Source organism: Battus philenor, unplaced genomic scaffold, assembly GCF_028537555.1.
Source record: "Battus philenor isolate CCGP_79_NKW_IND1 unplaced genomic scaffold, ilBatPhil1.0.hap1 SCAF_25, whole genome shotgun sequence".
Lineage (NCBI taxonomy): Eukaryota > Metazoa > Arthropoda > Insecta > Lepidoptera > Papilionidae > Battus > Battus philenor.
The window spans coordinates 3006368-3022618 of NW_027181688.1; the positions used below are offsets into that span (position 1 = coordinate 3006368).

Below are 16251 nucleotides of genomic sequence, written 5' to 3' on the forward strand. Positions count from 1 at the left end.
TTACCATCAAGCGTGTCTTCACATAGCCCGACTTGGGCCCTGGAAAAATCTTCCGGCATCCATACTTCCCGAGAATTATTTATTTATAATCTATCTAGGCTCATGCATATAGTATATCTAGGCACTCTTCAGGGTCAAAGTGATAGGTACCCTGAATCTGCGTTCATCTTAAACCACATTGTCTCTTACCATCAAGCGTGTCTTCACATAGCCCGACTTGGGCCCTGGAAAAATCTTCCGGCATCCATACTTCCCGAGAATTATTTATTTATAATCTATCTAGGCTCATGCATATAGTATATCTAGGCACTCTTCAGGGTCAAAGTGATAGGTACCCTGAATCTGCGTTCATCTTAAACCACATTGTCTCTTACCATCAAGCGTGTCTTCACATAGCCCGACTTGGGCCCTGGAAAAATCTTCCGGCATCCATACTTCCCGAGAATTATTTATTTATAATCTATCTAGGCTCATGCATATAGTATATCTAGGCACTCTTCAGGGTCAAAGTGATAGGTACCCTGAATCTGCGTTCATCTTAAACCACATTGTCTCTTACCATCAGGCGAGTAAGTGCTCAAATGCGGACATGAAAGCGTTAAAAAAAGTCGAAATTTTCTCTATCGTTAATGAACTGTAACATGGTTTGATAAAAAACCGTATTTTGTGTGTTTATATTCGATTGCACTCTAACATTATTCCTGAGGTTGCCTCGTGGAGGAGTGAAACACGTGTTGAGTGATTTAACGGTGGTAGTTGTGTAATTCGGCTGGCGGGCGGTGTATTTCATTGCACGACTACTGCTGCATAGCGGAAGTAGCTATATATTAGTCCTTTTCTTACTTTGTATTTACATTCGATTGGTGTTCAGCGCTGTCACCTTTATATTTATAACAACTTTCTTTTCTTCAAAGTTCGGTATAAATTACAAAAAAAAAATACCTACGTAAGATGAGACGTCTGAAGTATTTTGTTAACTAAGCGATATGTACTCGGTTGTCGTAGGAAGAAATGAACTTCTTCACCGACAGACATTAAAAATACACTCGTTGAAATAATATGATATTGGGTTTCATTTTACCTGCGTCATATCACACGGCATTTGATTTGGCACATTGGACCGCGATTACCTAATTTTTTTTCTATTACGCACTACTAATGATTTCTTCATTAAAAATGATTATATATTTCCATAAGAATATACATATGGTTTTTTAGACAGTGTGAGACCTGTGTCTAGACAGGTGCTTTAATTAACACTGTAATATAAAGAATAAAATGTTAAATTAGTGGAGCCGCTCTAAAGATTGAGATTTATTCAACTGAAATTCTGAAGTCTAGGCCTCACTTAATATAACTTATATAAATGCAACTTAACGATAGGCCTCTAAATGGTTGACCAGACATCAAGGTCGCGGTATGTCAAAAAAGGCAGCAGAAGATCGGTCATACTGGCTACCTTTTGGGAGACCCATGCCTTGCAGTGAGCTGACATGAATTAAATTTTTATAAAACTCCATGAGGTGAAGAACAAAAGCAAAAGACGTTAAGAAATGTAAAGTTCACATAGGTGCAGTTTCATAATGTTATTCACACATAGCCGATATGACAATTCAATAATCAGCCAGTCGTTAGAAACGAGACTGGATTGTTTATCACAGAGGACTCCAAGTCATCAGGGGTTGGAGTCCCACTGGAAGCGTTGCTGGTGATTCTCCATCAACTTCTTTTCCAGTCGCTAATGCTTTCTCAAATGGTAGTCATGTGGCAAGCATAAGTCGAAGACTTTCTCTGGCGCCTTTTCATGAAATACTAATCGGGTATGATTGACGAGTGTCAAGACTATGCATCCTTTAAATCATGGATGCACAGACCGCGGCCCGCCGGTCGAATACTGGTGGCCCGCCGGCAGCAAAAATAATACTCTCGTACATTCGAAAAATATTGAATTCTAATTACTATCAATTCTTTATTGTCTTTAATTACCTATACTTCTGGCGGCCGGCCCGCCATCAGTTCATGATTTGCCCGAGTGGCCCCTAGTCTTTATAAGTCTATGCAACCATGCTTTCAATTATCTAAATGATGCTAGGCTACTAGGTGAATCAACGACATAGTCAAGATCACGGAAAGTCGATAAAGGCAGTGCAAGGCTTTTGGGGGAGGCCAATGCCTTGCAGTATATGATATATGATGATATCAGATGATGATGAATAACACTTTGAAATGCATAGTTGTATAATAAATAAGAAAAAATCAATAAGTATTAGAATTAAGCATACAAAATAGTATAGCATATAAATAAAGCTAAAAACGTAAAAAATGTGGTAATTAAAACACGTTTAGACGTGTGACATTTGAATAACGAGGTTATGAAACGGCGATGCGTGAAACAGATTTTAGTATGCAGAAGAATTCTAGAGAATTATAAAATAAAAGAAGAGTAAAGTTAGATGACATAAAATAAAACAAGACTGGAAATTAAAAAATATGCGAATATAATTACTAAAAAAATTTAAATGTAAGTATCCTATCCTATAATCAGACAGGGGAGTACGAAAGGGCCCTAATAAAGTGGGACCATATATATATAAGAAAAAATGCACGGGCGGTCTTATCACTTAAGATATGTAATCTAATAGACGTATGTGTATATATATATATATATATATATATATATATATATATATATAATAATGATTGGATTATTTTATTGTCTTTGTTAGTACTACGTTAAGAGATTCTGTTTTACTCTTAACAAAATAACAAAAAAATGTTATCTACATTTCCGAGAAATGTCCCCAAACGAGAGAGTTATTTTTTGTCTGCATTTCTTTAAAAAATCCAATGACGCGAAAACACTACGGAGTACAAACGAAAACCCCAAGTGTGGCCTTTCCTTATACAATCGAACACCTTTGGAGTAGTTCTTTGCAAATTCCGTTCAACCGTACATCCCTGCAAAAAAATTACCACAGCCTAAATTAAACTTTATCACCACCACTTAAAGTCCATATTTGTTTTAACACTGTTGTATTTTTGTTTTAAATCTCATTTGATTTTATATCTTATGGTGTATGTAATAGGGTTGAAATTAAAAAGACACTGTAATAAATAGAGATAGTATCTGCGGTTTAGGGATAATCTGTTGACAGAAGGCGTCTGATGAATAGGCGTTTCGTTTCCTAGAACCGATATCTATTAGTCGAAGGTAGGACGAAAGTGACAATGTGACGAAAATGAAATAAATGTAATTATTTAGTCGTACTTTCACTGCAAACAAATAAAAGATAATACGGAAAAAAGGTGACAATGATTTGTATCTTTTGTAAATCTATTGCGGGCTTGTTATAGGCTACCTAAAGCGTACTAATTTACTATTCTAATACGTTGTTTAAACAACATCTGAATATTAATTTTTTTTTAATTTACGCCGCAAATTTGACGAAAATATAAAATATTGACTATAATTATTTTAACGTACAGATTGTTCGAGTCTTGTTTGTAATATAACTTAGGAGCGCTTAACACTAAGATCGGAGAAAATATGTGTTAAATGTATGAACAATAAATGTAATGTTGCAAAATAAAATAGTAAGGAAACCTAGAATGTAGTAGTCGAGGATGGATGTATGGCTAATGAAATGAAAAAGAAAGACTGGGAAAATTGTACAACGAAAGAAACAGTGCGACAGATAATATGATACATGAAAGAGGAGAATGATAATAATAAAAAATTATATGAATAAATTATTAGAAATGAAAAGTCCCTGTCCCACACGAGATAGGAGAACGAGAGGTCCCCAATAGCGGGGACCAAATAAAAAAAAACACTGAGATCGGCACAGTGGAGGCTATTTGTCCGGTCCTAGAGGACTGGAGAAACAGGCGGTACGGTACTCTAACATTCCGGATGGTGCAGGTGCTTTCAAGGCATAGATGCTTTGGTAAGCACCTGTGTCGCATAATAGTGTCATTTGTGACAATTCGAACTCGAATGACGCCATCTTGTGTTAGACGCTTGACGCAGCGCGTTTGGCGTACGTGACGGTAACTTTACTCACGGCTTCCAAATTCAAATCGTCGTTCGAATTCGAACGCCCGAGATTTATTTTAAACTTTACTTAGTGGCCAGCATTTTTAAATTAACGACCCATTTTTGATAGTTCTATGCCATCTTTGCTCTAATTTAAGTTTTTTTTTATATTATTAGCTATCTTGTAGGAGTCGAAAAAATAACGCAGTCGGATAAAAACCACGGTATCCAGTCCGTTAAAGATTGATACAATTTAAAAAAAAAAAACTAGCAATGAAAATTATAAAAGATATTTACTCAGTTACATTTGCTCTTTCCGACTCATACGTCATCACTTGGATATACCCATTTGAACACAATGCGCCCGTGGCCCCATCAATTCGGCAAAAGAAATCTCAGGTAACGTAAGAAAAAAAAAATAAACGTGACAAAATGTCTGTAAACATGTACCTACATGTTACCTTTGCAAATGAAAGAAAAAAAAATATAGAAAAAGTGTCTATGGTGCGATCCGGCCACGTGTTGGAGGGCTCCGTATGTAATATAATTTGTTCATATTAAAGTGATCGCTTGAGACATTGACGTGAATGTATCACCAGTTTTATAAAGTCTAGAAAAAGAAAATTCATTGATATTCTTATATATAAAAACTGATATATATATAAATATATATATATATATATATTTATATATATATATATATATATATACATATATATATATATATATATATATATATATCATACATGTCTATAACTGAAACTTACGAACATAGATCACGGATTCGATACAGTGTTATATGCCACAGACAACCACTGCAAGGTATATGTTATATGCCTTGCAGTGGTTGTCTGTGGACGGAAAGATCAATCTATAAATGCTTGCAGTATTTGTACTAAAAATCCGAATAACAAAATTCTGGCGGCCAGCACCTGGGCAACCTCAGCTATATCTCAAGATGTCAAGGCTTACGTTTAACAGCGGTTTTCTATGGACTGAAACAACGACAACGACGACGACAATCTTGTCTAAAATAAACTAAGCCAACACCATTAACGCTATTGTATCCAAGGCTGTATACAATAGAACGGCATCAGATCTGGACAAGTAATCTAAACTTAATGTAATTGTAAATTTAGATTTTTATATATAATTCTAGGTTTAGATAGTATAGTGATGGAAGCGGCTTTCAAGTGGTTCAAAAAAAAAAGGTATTACATTTATGCATTTGTTGACAACTGTCTTATGTATTGCAATACAGTTCCATGCAACGTCTGTCTATAATGACGTCGTAAGTGTAAAAAGCTGTGTTAATAAAATTTGTGAAGTTAAACCGCCTAAGTTTGTTTCCGGATGCGTTTGGGAACCCATGTATCTTTTAGTCAAAGGATGACATTAAGAGACTTTAATTTGATTTTCGTTTCTACCAAAATAGACTTTTGTGGTATTCTTCTCATGACATATCAGCAGTACGCGCACTGTTGGACATAGGCTTCCTCCATAAATTTCCAGCATATCTTTCGGGAACCTTGTGGTCTTCCGTCCACCTTCGCCTGCTGGCCCGTGGTCTCCACATCAAAAACTTAGACTCTACCGGCCATCTCTTCTGTGCGCTGTATTCTGCCAACTCCCACTTTAATTTGCCAATCCCCTGCTCTACTAATCTTATTCCCTGATTTTTTTCCTATAAAAATCCTGAACATATAAATGTATACTAGAATTTAACGTTACAGTCTAAATATAATATATGAAAAAGGTTCCAAATATAAACGGAACCCAAAACCCATTTAATAATTACTTTTCGTCCGTTCGATTCGTTACGAATGCGAATTCAAAAAACTCACAAGGCGTTCCCGCGTTTTTGACTCGCATTGTGTTGCCAGTGCGCGAAAAATATCCCAATAACACGGCAATTGTCGGTACAAAGAAGCGATGCAAAAAAAATTGAAAGCCTCGATGCATAATTGCATATGATGCACTTAATTGAATGTTAAACTTACCGAATGATGCGGAAATATATTTAAATTGCAATTAACAACGCTTTTTGTGTATTTATTATCTGTTGCATTATGGTATTTCTATAGAAAATATATGAAATTTGTGTCGTATTTTATTTGATAGTAGTATTTTATGTTGTCATTCTGTTACTTATCTACAATTATTCAGGAAAACAATTTCTTTATTTTTATATCGTTTTTTAATTATTTTTTTATTTGCACTATCGTGCAATCGTTGCATTAAAGTCTATAAGATGGCAAAAGGTGTGAAGCTTTAAATCTTTTGCTAACAAATAAACTATACATTCACTAATATTAAGATTTTACACCTATAACCAATCATCCTGTAAAACTGCCGCTATAGCAAGTCAGTGAATAAAAAAAAATATTCTAGATAAAACGAGTCAATGCAAAATTGTTAATTTAATAAATTGTTGTTACAGATTAAAAAGCGAAAATGTCATCACAGCAGCCCTGCGTCGCCATAGATTAAAAAAGAATCAAACATCAACCATGTCAATACACACGCGGAAAAGGCTGACGCGGTGACTACTTTTGCTTCTTGAAACAAAAAGAAAATGGCGCTGCTGACGAATTCGGCATCGGCTACAGGTCCCACGGCCACGGGGCCTTCAGCACCACAGGCGCATCATTCCACCACACCATTGCACCACTACTTCCACTACCTGAAGCAGCCTTCGCCGCTGGCTCAAAACCCTTACGCCCATCACTCCAGCGCGCATCACATGGGCATGGGGCCTGGGCCTTTAGGTGGCTTAGGGCCATTCGGACTCACTCATCATGGACTTGAAGCGGTTGGCTTCCCACAAGGTATGTCGTTTTATTAAACTACCAATCTTACACTACTCGGCATTTGATTTGGCATGTCTGAAACCAGTGATATTCAAATTCAAAATATCTTCATTTAACGACGGTTTTAACAAGAAGGTTAATTATATACGAAATAAACAATAATTAATATTCCATGTTATGTTAAGTTTGGCATTGATATTTCGTTAATTTGAAAGAAATTTGAAGAAAATTTCTTTCATTACTTAAAAACCTTTACAGAATCTTTTTTTATACTTTCACCAAAAAGTTTTTATATATATCGCAAAAATAGCTTCAGTGACATACATGCTTTTACTGGCAGAAATTATTGGCATGTAACATTATAATAGAAAAAAAATATATATTTCAGATTGATAATTATATACAGGGTTAGATGGTTATAAGTTGTAAATGAGTTATATACATATCCAATCATTCTGTATAGAGAAAGAAATAGAGTTATAAAGAGATATTTTATTTCACCCGATTTCGTAAAGAAAAAAAAATTGCGTTTCGTGTTTACTTTTATAAACGAGATACGAAACGTTCTTCTGAATTCGCTTCGGTCGTCAGAGCTTCACCCGAATTATTTCGGTTGACGAGAGCATTATGAAGTCCATATTAAAACTCCATTAAAGCGACTGCTTTATACCCTCAAGTCGTCCGCTCATATTGCATTTACGTCGAGGTGGTCGTACGAAAAAAAAATTCATTAACATCAATTAATTATTCATAAGATTTTATATGTGTACTAGCTGATTCCGCAAACGTTGTTTTGCCATGTATGTTATTAACATAAAAAAATAAAGAGTTGATCGTAGAGGTGAAAATTTAAGGTTGTATGTATTCTTGTATGCTGCTTCATAAAACAAATAAAAACAAAAAAAATTGTCTAAAAAAAATTTAGGACCACCCTTGACATTTAGGGGGATGAAAAATCCGATTCTCTATCCTTGCCGATATGCACGCTAAGATTCACGAAAATAAGTCGAGCCGTTTCGGAGAAGTTCAATCACGCACACCGTGACACGAGAATTTTATACATTACATATAAGTGCGTTTTAATTTTTTTTATTATATAACATTCTTTATTGTACACGTAAAAGTAGAAATAACAATATAGAGTTGTAATACCAAAGTACAATGGGCGGTCTTATCAAGCGAAGCAAATTCAAGACAACTATAGTTTTGAAACAGAGGGACAAGTAGTGTAGTTTAAACACAAACGCTCACTGCAAGGAAGAGATCATCCCCAAACATATATATGGTGGAATATACTATAGTCACCACTCTTGGAAGGCGGGTTGGTGATCAGTGTGGCATTAGGATGTGGTGCCCATTCTCTAGGAACTTCTTTGTAAGCAATGGGAAACTTATTACTGCAGTAAGTGCGAACTATGATTTTAAGATTCGTTTCAAAATACGCATTTTAAAGGAGTCACAACTCAATTCTCCTTGCATGTAGAGTTTTGTCAAAATCTTAGCTGATCTTTACCCAACGAAAAGAATATTCATTTTAGATATCAAGTCTCTAAGTCTTATGGTTCAATAGATATCGTGATGAGTCAGTACATAAGTGTAAATGTGTAAACTCTTGTATGTCGGTGTGTTTTAAATCACGGAGTGATACCTAGAAAAATGCGTTCTAATATTTGATGTTCGAATGTAATATAAATATTTAATGAAACTAGTTCTCAACTTGGTCGCAGCATTTCCGACAAATTATCCAAATTATATATTTACGATACCGTCCCAAGGAGCCATCACAACAACGGGGAGCAGAACAGCGAGCGCCTTGCATAATTTACGTAGCAAGAAGACATCCTTCGAAATAATCAAAACAGCCCGCGTGCCCCCACTCTAAGCCGCTTATCCCCACCCAGCCCGGTGTTGCCAGTTGCCCGTGCCTCCCGAAATGCGGGGAAACGGAAGTCGCTTGTTAGTTGCTTTAATTAGTGTCTGGTTGGAGTTTTGATGTCGCAACGTTTATTGTGCTGTGTTATGATAGGATATTTAATTGAATACCACCAGACGCATTGGTAACACTATTGTTAGGTATTACAGTACATTCAAACCAGTTTTTAAATGGTACGGTATCAAACTAAAAAAAAAATACATAAAAGTTGTTTAAAACTTCACGAACTATTAAAAATAGTTTTTGCGATTATTCTTTTTGTGTGGTAAGAACCGCATAAAATAAATCTCACGAAGAAAATAACATAAAATAACTAGAAATTGCTTAAACATTACAACCATTATCGTTCTTAGTCTGACAATATGTGAACTTGTGCTAAACTGGTTTAAAATCGCTTTCTTTACTTAAAGATACTAACTCACACTTGCTTATAATTAAAGTTTTTTCAGTTACCACGTACAATTGTATATGTGTGACGTTTTGTCAGACGTGCGACAGAGATAACGATCAACGATGCCGAAATTAGCCGATTGTCTCTTTCCAAAGATCGACGTGCAATATTTATCGCCTGGTACTGTAATCGGTTATGTTTTTTCGACGACTGTTGGTCCACTAGATACGTATATATATATCAGACAGACATACAAGATGCTTCTTATAGTTTTTTTTAGGTTTGCATATGCATATATACAGTACTGGCTGAATCGAAATTTGAATTTAAATTTAGATCATGAACAGGGTTGATCTAGGTTACGCTATTCTTAAAATTATTAAAGATATAAATTATTTTTTATTAATAATTAATTAAAAAAAATACTGTGTCGACTTTGGAACGTCAAAAATTAATATTTAATAGAAATTTGTATCAAATCGAACTACCTTGTTATGGCATTATTTAACCAGCTAACTGTGACGCCCTCTTTGGCGAGCGTGCACTGTTTTGCGTCGCCTAAATCGAGCCATGACGAATATACTCGTCAATCACAGACTAAATCGGGCTTGTAGTATATTTGACGAAACAGATGCGTCTATTTTATTTGACACCCTTATTACTAATATATATTTATCTCGTTAAAATCATAGGTGTATTTACAATAATTTTTTACTCTTTTACTAAGCGCAGACAGTTGGGAGAGAGTTGCCGGTATTTGATACGGATCTTTCTTCTCCAGCTGCGAGTCATGACAAAGTTTTATCATTATTTACATTTTTTCTTATGGGTAAATAAAGCTAAAATGCATATATATATATAATACAATTTGGAAGTTTTACTCAATTATACATTAATTGGTGCATTATTTTATTGCAAATCACTGCCCAAGCGCTACAGACAGTTAAATGCCTTGAGGTTTAGAACAATGTGCCGGGCCGACTCATCAAAAGATTGAATCCTGAGAAGGTCCGGTAAGTTGAACGAATATTAAGGTTTTTGCATAAGGTCACGTGGTTACGTCTTTTGGATTCTTTAAAACCAATATTATAGCAAAATTTTAAAATCTTGCTGTGGCGTTGTATTCTGCAAAACAGGGTCTTACACGTAATGTAACTTTGAAACTGATACACCAATACAAGGATTCTTTCCTGACTTTGCGCTTATAACAACGCGTACACCATCTGGTAGGATTTTTCGTTTCCGATTTTCGTTTTGTTTTTGTTTTACAAATGCTGATTATATTGTAAAGTAGTTACAGATCGCTTCTAACTGGTTCGAAACAATAAATTACGTGGTAATTGATCACATTTTATTACGATTATAAACAATAATTATAAATAAATAGTTTTAATTTCATTTTTGAATTTCTCTCGCAAGAAAAATTAAAAGTTTAGTTTATATATAAATTCAAGATCAACATTCACTACTAAAGTATTTATTCGTAACCCTCAAGAGAACATAAAACATATAACAACAGTTAAAAAGGGGAAACGTTAGAGGTTTTCGAACGCAAATCCACGCGCCCGCAAAAGGGAGTTTCAGCGAGGAGTACCGGATTAGGGTATCCCCCGCGCTGTTCCATTCTTAGAACTCCATTCGGAAGCCGCTTGATGAAATCTTACCCTCAGATAAAGTCCGCCCCCAAATATTGATAATGGGCGCCTAATGTGGGTACTTCAAAAATACTTTCATCTAAGATTTTCATACGATATTTATCGTATACATTTTTAATGATCCGTAATAACATTTACTAAAGGTAACATGAAATAAATCGTAGAATTTAGTCAAGTTTATTTTTCTGTAATTGTGACATTTTATTTTCTAATCAATATTTCAGCGATAGAACCTCCTTTGCTTAACATAAACCTACTCTAGACATCCAACAAAACTAGTTTAAATATCCCTATATGTACGACTTTACAAAAAAAATAATGTAAATATCTTTATTCAAATAGGTATTTACATGCGCTTTTAAATCGTCGATTATTTTAACATTATAAGTAGTAATCTGATCTGTTGAGAAGAGCCGGAAAAACTCAACAATAGGTACATTAAATGAAATTTAATAATTTTTTACATATAAAATATAACATCAATCATATAAATGAGTCAACAAACCAAATTCAACACATTTAGATCGACTAGGATATATGTCTACCTGGTGGGGTGGTTCGTGGTTTCCATTCCAGAATTTTTAATCACCAGTCATCAGTTCTGCTCACTGTGCGGCTGTGATAGATGTGCATTCCGAATGTTCCTTATTATTTCTAGTTGTAGCATAAGATGTGTTAATATCTTTGACTTACACTGCTGAAATGTAAATCTAAATAAATTTTAAGTCAGAAAAGAAACAATATTTAGCCACTTCCGCACGTGCAGTAGTAGTCGTGCAATAAAGTGCACCGCCCGCCAGCCCGCTGATAAATGCGTATGCGGCAAACAATGCGAATCACACAACCGCCACCGCCAAATTACTCAACACGTGTTTCACCCCTCCACGGGGCATCTTCAGGAATTATGTTACACCGATTAGTGCCAAACACAGAGAGCACTAGATGATGGAGAGGACACTAAGGATGGACTTCCGCGAGGTAACGCCTGATTCCATTAAATATCTAAATAAATTTTGTTTTTAATTTATTTGAGGAAGGAAGAGAAAAAGAGCTTTTGAAGTTTTTATTATTTATTATAATAGCACTTGTTAGATTACTGAAGGAGATAGATATAGTGTATGTGTATGAACGCAGCATAGACAAATAATAGGGATAGACTTTGACAAGCTATGGCAACGCGTCCTCTTGCGAATATTGCGACTTAGGAATGCTTTCACAATTTGTAAAATTTTAAATTAAAATTAAATAATTGTGTTTCTCCAAGGAGTGTTTAATTAACATTACAGCCTCCTTCCATTTAAACAAGCCAATCCGCTGTTCTAAATCATTAGTTTATGCATATCTTTATTTCTGATTCAATATCATAGAAAACTCTTCGAGAATAGCTTTTTCTGTGGCTTGACTTTTCTTATGCATTAGCGAAAATATTACGAGTTTTTCTCGTGTTTTGTGTTTAGTACATCAGGCGATTAATTTTTATTTATGTTTATATTTTTGGTAACTGAAATCTCGGGTAGACAAATGAAACGTATATACAAATACACATATATGTATACAGAATATTGAAAAAAAAATTACTGTGTTGGCATTCATAAAAATAACCACGTGGTTGTTTAGAACATAAAAGTAAATTATAATAAAGAATAGGTAAAAAAATGCCAGTGCCTCGTAATCCTTAAAAGGGTTGTGTGAAAAAAAAATTTGCAATGTGTTTTTGTTCAAAGTTTCTCAGGTAGCCATCTTCATTTGAACGAATAGAAAAACGTCGTGCCGTCTGTTGTCAAATGTCTCGTGTGCGTCTTGTAGTTCGTGCTATCCCTCGTCTTACCGTTCGTGTACCTCAGACGGCTACATCATTTAAAAAATACCACTATTGTTAAAAATGGCTCTAACACGAAAATTAATTAATATATACATCAATGAGTACATATTAAAAAAAGATAACTATCATTATTACAGACAAAGTAAATAAAAATAAAAAATTAGTATGATTTAAATTTAAAAATTTTTAAATGCATTTAAACGGTTAAAAATCATCTTATTACATATGTCCTGCCAAATTAATTGTTTTAAAAAGTATAATATAATAATACGTAATATTATCAGTATGTAACAAAACATATACTCAAAAAGAAACTTCAGAGATTGTCATAAAAACGCACGTAAATAATTATGTTTGGTCAAAAGATGTATTCTATGGAATTCTCAACGTGAACTGGTTTCGGCTACTGGTCTTTTGGCCGGAAAACCAACATTCCTTTAAAATTCCGGAGCATTAATAAAACTAGTGTAAATCAGTAAACAAAATTAACGACTCGCGACCTATTAGAATTAAAGCCCAATACACATTTAATGCCGGAATAAAATTAATCCTCCCTATAATCCGTATACCTCTCCCTTTCACTCGTAATGTAGTTCATAATAACATCGTCCCCTTCGCACAATAGACGCTATGCGGCGTAACGCTGGCAGCTGGGCGTTCTTTTTTTAAATTTATTTTTTTCATTGTATATTTCCTTTTTAGTGGCCTCCCTTAGAATTTTATACGGCCAGTCGCTTTTTTAATCTTTTTCCCCGGGCATAATTAATTGATTTTTTTTTCTGGATGTCCATTTTCATTTTTGTAGCAATCAAGAATTAATTTTCAATTTAGAGAATAGAAAATGTAATTTCTTTTATCGTTATGATGTTTTATTGAAAAACATGAAAATACAGACTAAAATTTTCGTTCCCAGTGTTAATTGTTATGTACTTTATATCAATTTTTTACCACTTGACTGTTTACCGTTCTTTATTATCTATCAACACCCTCACATTTCTCTTTCTACATGTTTTTATACATTATAACGAGAGATTTTCTAACAAAATCTTAATTAAACCATTCAAAAGCCTCCGTCGATGGTGAGATCGGCTTGTACATCACTGGGGACCCCAATTCCTGGTTACATTAGACAAAAGCGTCGCTAGAATATCTTCCATTACTTCTTCTCCTAGTGCTAACGATTTCCAAAATGATATTAATGTTAGCCAGATGATAGCAACTGACCAAGTCAAGGTTTTGTTCTCACTCGGTCGCCCTTAATTCAGAATGCTAAATGGATTTTAGGTCACAGCCAAGCCTAGGTCTTTTCTCGAGCTCTTACGCCCAGAGCCCAGGTTCCTGAAGAAACCTTTACCTTTAACTTTGCCACCTATAAAAGAAGTTTTAGTTTCCCCTTGACGATGACTCTGATTAATCTAGATCATGGTTGCACAGACTTATTAAGACTAGGGGCCCTTCAGGCCAATTACTGATGATCATGAAAGAATTGATAATAATTTATTAAAATTATTCTGGAATAGAATTCAATATTTTTCGAATGTACGAGAGTATTATTTTTGCTGTCGGCGGGCCACCAGTATTCGACCGGCGCGCCGCTGTCTGTGCATCCATGATCTAGATAGAAGCGTAGGAGTTTTTACTGCAGTTTCTCCTAGAGTTAACATTTTCACGGAAAGGTTTTTGAGTGACGATCGCGAGCCGGCAGACACGGCAAGAATAGACCGCCCATTAGGTGGACCAGCGAAATAATTAAACTCTTGGGAATTCACTGGATGCGTAGGGCGCAAGATCTTGCCAAAGGTTTCCTTCCGAAGTGGAAATAGGTTTAGGAAGAGGAGGAGAACCGCCACACTTTGTAAATGCTATATGATCAATATGTGCTGAATGATAGAAATTATGATGGAAAAGAGAAGGAAGGTGAAAGTAGAAGGGTGTATAACCCTGTCCCAAAAATAAAAAGTGTGTATTAGTATTTTTAAAATAAAAAAAAAACTTCAGTGGTCTTTGTAGGGAAGTTTAAGCTTTGCAATGATTATTCATCATGAATTACATGATGGTGATGAAGATTGTATATATTTCCTTCTGTCATTTTTCTCCGAGCGTTAACGGTTTCCGAACTGGTAGTAAGATAGTAAGCAGAGTTTCGGCCTTCTGGGGCGTTTTCGAGTCGGAATGGCACGTACAGAGTGACAGTTCAAGCGGATAGCGAAAGATCGGTCATCGTGTCGATATTTGGGAAGGATCTGTGCCTACAAACTAAAATTGACTATTTGTAAATTTCAAAAATCATTTTAAAATCTAGATTTTTCTCGAAAGATCTTATTTAAGCAATTAACCGCATCAATTACCGAATGCAAGTACCGTTACTGTCGTGTCACAGCTGTAAGGTTTCCTGTTCCGCCCGGTTGGCACATTGACCCACTTATTGATCCTGTAAATGGATACGGCATCCGTATTACGTTTAATAAAGTTTTTTCAGGTGTGTGTTTTTTTAAATATAAATTCTATTACATTACAATATAGTTATAATAGTATTATTTTAAATTTACAAATATATATCTATATAAATGTAAAGAAATTAATTTTTTTTACAATTATATTTTGTATTATTCATACTTATTTAATGTCACTTGATGGCATTCTTAAAAATGTTGTTATGATCATTTCAAATTATATAACTGTGATAAAAAAAGTCAAGTGAAATCTTCATATAAAACTTACGGGCATTATGAATGCAGGTATTTTTTTCCTAAGTTGCCTAGGACTGTCAAAAGTTGAAATATCATTACGCTGAGTTATTTTGAAGGATGTTTTGTTTCTTAAACGCGTCAAGTATCGATTGGTCGATGTTATACTGCATTGGTTCTTTGATTTTAAGATTTTCTATAGCAAACCATGTAAAGATCGAAGGTAGGTTAGAAACTTGAACAAACTAAAAAGATTTAAAAACCAAAATAATGTAACTCTGCCAATAAACAAATTGGAATAATATTTACCTTTTTTGTAACCAGAGACAATACGTAAAAAATTATATAAATTTATTATTCTCTTTTTAAAAAGCACCACATACTACATTACAACACACTACGTAATTGAAACTGACCTCTTAAAATTAGCAAAACAAAGTGAAAATAAAACTGTATTCAAATTGCGTTGATTTTTAGTTAGAAAAGTAATCCCCGAATTTTAATGGCATAGCGCAATTAGAAACAAAAGTGTTGCTTCATCTTTAAAAAAAAAGAAAGTTTAAAAAAAAATTAAAGACTCGAACCCAAAACAACGCAACCTCGAAAATCTAACGACGCACAGGGAAAATTAGTACTAATTAAGCATCGACGCAACTTCGAAAAAAACGCAAAACGAAACGACGCAAAGCGAGGTATAGGTGTATATTATCATTACGTTATTTATTATTTCTGAAACCATCTCATCATTATTTCATGACTCCCCCAAAGATATCTATGGGGGACATATAATCATCGTTTCAAACCGCTTGGTTGGCGATCGCAGTGTGATATTATGGTATACTAAGGATACTGCTGCGCATCATTCAATCAACAAATAATCCTGTTTAAACTTGTAAGCAGAGCCATCATACATAATT

General features: G+C 34.6%; 1 protein-coding gene across 1 annotated transcript in view; it reads left to right on the forward strand.

Annotated features, from left to right (window-relative positions):
- Positions 1-16251, forward strand: part of oc (ocelliless) — an 83365-nt gene that overhangs the window by 33765 nt on the left and 33349 nt on the right. Inside the window, exon 2 of the mRNA XM_068768336.1 lies at positions 6477-6864. Coding sequence (XP_068624437.1) covers positions 6612-6864 — 253 coding nt within the window. The 5' untranslated portion in view covers positions 6477-6611. The remainder of the gene's footprint in view (positions 1-6476; positions 6865-16251) is intronic.